This window comes from Acanthisitta chloris, unplaced genomic scaffold (genome assembly GCF_000695815.1).
Source record: "Acanthisitta chloris isolate BGI_N310 unplaced genomic scaffold, ASM69581v1 scaffold18424, whole genome shotgun sequence".
Lineage (NCBI taxonomy): Eukaryota > Metazoa > Chordata > Aves > Passeriformes > Acanthisittidae > Acanthisitta > Acanthisitta chloris.
This window is the reverse complement of record NW_008669010.1, coordinates 18,029-24,079: the sequence shown is the minus strand read 5'-3', so window position 1 is coordinate 24,079 and position 6,051 is coordinate 18,029. Positions and strand designations below refer to the sequence as shown.

The window sequence follows — 6,051 nt, the reverse complement described above, 5'->3', positions numbered from 1 at the left end:
TTTCAGTGGTTTGGCTTCAGGGTTGGTGTTTGTTACCTTTTGCAAGTTAGACTCAATGCCTTTAGGATGACAGGTTTGGTATAATATCTTCTAAGCAGGTTCTGATTATGAGCTGCTCCATAAACTGTTCTGGTTTCATTCACTTCAGGGGAAATGTTAACTCAGTCATGCTTATTAGCATTGAAGTTCTTAGGAAGGAGCTGTGTCTAAGGTTGGGCAACAGGTCACAGTCTTCACACATCACTGGTGGGGGAATGGGAACGTGGTATCTGCTTAAGGTTACAAAGAGAGAGCACAATCAAAATAGGGTCAGGGTGCTGGAGATGCTGGTTCAGAGCTGGTTCAGTGGACTCTAATCTCCTTTAGATTAGCCTTGAACTTTAAATAAATAATTGCTTAAATGAATAGACTTAAGAAGATAAATTCTCAGCACTTCAGTTTTTACCTGGCATTCCTTGCTTGTGTTGGTCTGATGCCTTTTGTTTAAATCTTTTTGTTTGCCTTTAACAAAGCACACTAAAAAATGAAATCAGTTCAGCATTTTAGCGCTATTGAAAATAAAGCTCGAAGTAAATTTAGCAAGCAATTGCAATTTGTTCTGTTTAAATTACAGTGACCATGAACTTAGAGCATTGGCTATAGTTTGACCATCTCAGGCATCAAGCAACTGCTCTTTAAATCCTTCTTTTCCAGTATTATTCTTACTGCTGTATATTGGGGTTCATTGCTTGCTCTGTGTTTCTTCAAATGAGCTTCGAACTCAAAGTTCTGCTCCTGTCCATTGCTGTGACTGTCTACCTCATCATGTTTAATACTTTTCACCACAATAATGTCTTCGCTGGCAACAGCACCAGGTACAGTGGAAAGTTTCATATCATTTAATATTTCATTAAAGAAGTTTAGATTTTTTTTTTTTACACTCACTGGAATGTTGAAATTTCAAAGTCGTGTAAGTCAGACATTGCAAAACTTTCTGTAAACCTAATGGCATGGAAATCATACTACACCATATCATCTATTTTTTTTCTCTCTCTCTTTTTAAACAAAGTCTTGTTTGCTGAATAAAATCTGTAATGTGGCTTCTGAGATCCCTGGAAGCCTTAGCTTACATTAAAGACTTGGGAGTGGAAATCAGTCTCCTAATAAGATTGATCTTGTGCTAAGCCATGAAGAAAAGCCTTGCTAAAAATCTGATGATGAAGCTGTGCTTGTGAGACCTTGCTAGTCAATAGGATGGTGAACTCTTCAGCTTAACTTACTAGGTGCATGTATTCTGGAAAGTAACAGTAATTTGCCTGATCTAATTGAAGAAACTGAAAATGCTTAAGAGAAATCATGTGGAAAGGTTTTACTGTTCATTTGTAAGTCTTTCTCAGGTTCCTTAGCTTAGACTCATAGCTGAAGCTAAATAAATAAGTTTATTTTGCAGAGGCTGCCTGAGTTGTCAGCACACCTTAAAAAAAGCCTGAGACAGCTCTTAATTTAGACTCTTAATCTTTTATACAATGAGAATTCAGTTTGCATTTGTTAAGACTAATAGATGTGGTAAGACTGTCTTACTATGAAATACCAGTGGTGTCTCAGGTACAGGTATGATTTTACTGCTCTCTTTGTTTTAGAAATTCAGGTTTTGATTTGTTATTATTTCCTCCACAAATAAGCAAGTTTCTTTTCCTACCTGAAGGTTTTGTTGGCTGTTTTCTGTTGGGTGGTGTGGGCTGAAAGCTGCAACTCAGTGCAGTGGAATTGAAGATAAATCCATGACTTTGCATTGCTTTCTTGTTTTCAGGCTTTTCATCAAAGAGCCAAGGATAATGACTAATTTATACCTGGTTCTGTTTTATATAACCATAATTTTACTTGCGAAACAGGTATGTACTTAAAGTGCAATTGCTTCGTTCTTTCAGCCAGTTGGTTTAAATAAAAGGGAAAAGTGTTGTTCCTTGAAACTCTGCTCCAAATCAGCATATATTTATAACCTTTTTTTTTTAATATTCTGGTCTTAGTTGTAGATAATGTACTACATGTAATGCAAAAATGTTTACTGTGCAAAGATGAGAACATGTTTATATTTTTCGACAGTGTTTGATTACAGAAATGAGAACTTCTTGATTCTTCCAATTCAGACCTATCTGTATTTATATGTCAATATTTATTCTAAATCAAGGCAGAAATTCAAACTGAAAATAATCACCAGATTATTAAAGTGTCATTTTGACAAATACACCTGATGGGAACAAATGGCATTTGGTCTTACTGTTTTGTGTTTTTCTGGCCTTTGTTCTCAAAGCATATTTTTCATAACTATATAGGCTCAAAAGGCCTTGAAGGAACTATATTGCCACTAAACCTCTTGAATAAATTGGTTAACATTTTTTCAGCTAGGTATTTTATGGATTTAATTGATCATATTTGATCTCTTTGTAGATAGACTATTACTGTCGACTGGATTGTCTGTGGAAGAACAAGTTTAAAAAAGAGCATGAACAGTTTGAAACTATGGAGAATGTTAACAGGCTTTTGCTGGAAAATGTACTTCCAGCACACGTTGCTGCATATTTCATTGGTGAAAAAAGAAATGAGGTATGTTGAGTCTCTGCTGTGTGAAGGACAGTAAACTGGACCTGGGTGACATAACATGTGATGTGAACAGGCACACAGAAGACTCTAAGATTCTCGAGCTCTTTGCCTCTCATTTGGATCCCAAGACCTTTGTAAACTCAAGAATCTGCTCTCTAGATGGCCTCAAAAAAATGCAAACTGTTAGTGTCAGTCCCTGAAATCTGTTGTCAGAATTGATAGTTTGGCTTCAGGACACAGTTTAAGTTGGGCAACTATTTAAATAGGATTTACTGCTTTCCAAAGACCATATTTTACCTGAGAGGATAGGTCTTAGTTTTTAGAGAAGTTAATTGAGGAACAGATAGAATCTCCTTGGTAACAACCCCAGTGAGAAGTTCATTGAGAATGGTTTTTCAAGACATCTCTTTTTGACTCTGCCAGCAGGAGTGAATATTGCTGTGTGTCAGAAGACTGGCAATGTCCAGATAGATGAGAATCTTTATGATATCTCTGCTTTTCCTTAGGCAAATCAACTTTGTTAACATTTCTGATACCGTAAGAGATGCTCACTCTAAAATGCTGTGGTTGATTTCATAGGAAAACTGGAATTTGGTTCCTGGTTACAAAGAATTGTCATGGGTTGGAATACCTGTGGTGGGAGGTGACTGCTGACAGTGTGTGGATGTATTGTTCTCCTGCAGGATTGGTACCATCAATCCTATGACTGTGTCTGTGTCATGTTTGCATCAGTACCAGATTTTAAGGTGTTTTACACGGAATGTGATGTCAATAAGGAAGGCCTGGAATGTCTGCGGCTCTTGAATGAAATCATTGCTGACTTTGATGAGGTAATTAAGCTTCTGTCAAAAATCCACTGGATTACATATTTACTGCAAAAGAAATGTTTCACTAGATCTGTGAATGTTAGACTGAACTAACTAACTAACAGAATGTAATGCTGAACTAATATTCTGCCTTCAGCCTTGCAGTCTTGAAAGATACATTCCCATCTGGTGGTTTTTTTCTAGTTACATCATCCAGTCCATTAGAACTATGGTTTGAAAGTCCTGAATTTAAGGCTCCTATTTCATTCTTTCAATAATTTTGCTTCTGTGAGCAGGTAGAGCAAAACTGTGCAACTACTCCTCAGTACTCTCTTACCTAACCTTCATGTGTTGACAGTATTCCTAGAGACATGTACTGCTTATTGTAGACAGTATAAGATTTCTGGTTAAATACTACACTGAAATATGGTGTTTAAAGTCTCAAGTTTTTATTTTCTTTCCATTCAAACAGCTCTTGTTAAAGCCTAAATTTAGTGGTGTTGAAAAAATCAAAACAATTGGAAGCACTTACATGGCAGCAGCTGGTCTCAGTGTTACACCAGGCCAGGAGAACAACCAGGTATGTTGTCTCTGAAATCTGTCTTCAGTATTCTCTGGGTTACATAGGTGTGTTTCAAAGCAACAAAACGTAATGTGATACAAAAGAGAAAGTAAATCACCCAGAGTGACTTCCTGAAATGTGGGAAAAGATGATAAAGGTATGTTTTCTCCTGCAGAATTTACTATTATCTCCTAGTTCCATTTTTTTTTTCTGAAGCAGGTATTAAGTCTGTAGCCCCAGCATATTTTTTCCATCTTTCATCTTTGATTCAAGCAGCTTAACATTTCTAGATGCAGAACAGGATGGCTCTAATAATAGGGAAGGCAAAGAATGGGAGGCAAAGAAAAGGCCAACTCAGAACTGGACAGTAAGCTTTTTGTGATAGCTGAGAACTGGCACAAAAAGAGAATCCTCAAGTGCCACATTAGGTCTGAAACCTTCTGTCACCCAGAAGAATTTAAACCAACTTCTGTACTTAGGCTCCCTCTCACTACAGCAGGTTTTGTGTGCGACATGGAGATGTGTGTAATAATATACCCAAAACATGTAAAATTAAAGCAGAAATCCTAAAGGACAGACAGGAATTTGTTACAGAATTTAATTCTATCATGCTTGTTGCCTCCTAGGCATTCTAGTTGAATTTAATGCAGTTTTAAAAACCCATTTTGAATGTTTCACTGTACAGTTCTGCAGTTACAAGGACGAGTGGTCTCATAAACACATACTCTAGTCACTGGTGTGGATTAGTATCCTGACACAGCCTTCCAGGTTGTAACTTGATGACTGATATGCAGAATTTAATTCTATCATGCTTGTTGCCTCCTAGGCATTCTAGTTGAATTTAATGCAGTTTTAAAAACCCATTTTGAATGTTTCACTGTACAGTTCTGCAGTTACAAGGACGAGTGGTCTCATAAACACATACTCTAGTCACTGGTGTGGATTAGTATCCTGACACAGCCTTCCAGGTTGTAACTTGATGACTGATATGTGTTATGACTAGACAACACGCTCACATTGGGATCATGGTGGAATATGGAATCGCCTTGATGAGTAAACTGGACGGCATCAACCGACACTCCTTCAACAACTTCCGCTTGCGTATCGGTACGTGCCGGTTGTGAAGGACACGAGCTCCACAGCTCAGGAAAGTGAGAGATGAGGTGGGATGACGTAGGATGAGTGCTGAGTGGTGTGGAACCCTTCCTCGTGCTGAACACAGCTTCTGGGTTACTACCAGATGCTGAGTAGCCAAAGGTAGGATGGTCTAGTCAGCTCTTCAGACATGCTGAGCTCCTCTGGACGGGCTGTTCTCAGCACTGCAGGGAGCAAGAGGAAGACTGGATGGGTTTGGAGGAAATGAAAGGTACACAATAAGAGCCAAGTCCCCTCTTAATGACTGTTGACTAAACACAGTATCGTCATTATGCAAATGTTTATTTCTAGATATGAAAAGCAGAAAAAGAAGAATTTTGCTTTGGCATGAACTGTGCCTTAGCTCTTCCTCCCATTTTACACTGAGTTGCTTCACACCTGAGCCTCAGTACTGGTATCTATAGAACAGTGCTAATAGTAATTGCGGGAATTGTGTTGCAGAGTTAAGTTTTGGGATGTTTTTTTCCCCTGAAGCTACAGATAATAAGCTAATGCCATCACTTTCTGCATTTGTGTCTGCAGGGATCAATCATGGCCCTGTGATTGCTGGTGTGATCGGTGCCCGGAAACCTCAGTATGATATTTGGGGCAACACTGTTAATGTTGCTAGTCGAATGGAGAGTACAGGGGAGCTTGGGAAAATCCAGGTAAGTGTAGGAGCCTTGGAATGTCAAAGGAATATTTTCTAACTGGTTGTGAAGGTGTTTTTGTTTGGGTATTTTTTGTTTGGTTTTTTTTTTTTTTGTAACTGTGAATAATCATAAGAGTTTCACAAGAGTTTCTAATTCTTTTCATGCAAAGGTGACAGAAGAAACGAGCAAAATACTCCAGGAGTTGGGATACTCATGTGAATGTAGGGGACTCATTAATGTCAAAGGCAAGGGCGAACTGAGGACTTACTTTGTTTGCACTGAGACAGCCAAATTCCAAGGTATGGGACTGAACTGA

The 6,051-nt window shown here is 38.3% G+C and overlaps 1 protein-coding gene across 1 annotated transcript in view; it reads left to right on the top strand.

Moving 5' to 3' along the window:
* The window catches only part of ADCY7 (adenylate cyclase 7), a 30,864-nt gene extending 24,813 nt beyond the window's left edge, over positions 1–6,051 (top strand). The window contains 8 exon segments of the mRNA XM_009073169.1: positions 694–854; positions 1,790–1,871; positions 2,428–2,583; positions 3,264–3,410; positions 3,859–3,966; positions 4,896–5,055; positions 5,626–5,750; positions 5,905–6,051. Coding sequence (XP_009071417.1) covers positions 694–854; positions 1,790–1,871; positions 2,428–2,583; positions 3,264–3,410; positions 3,859–3,966; positions 4,896–5,055; positions 5,626–5,750; positions 5,905–6,051 — 1,086 coding nt within the window.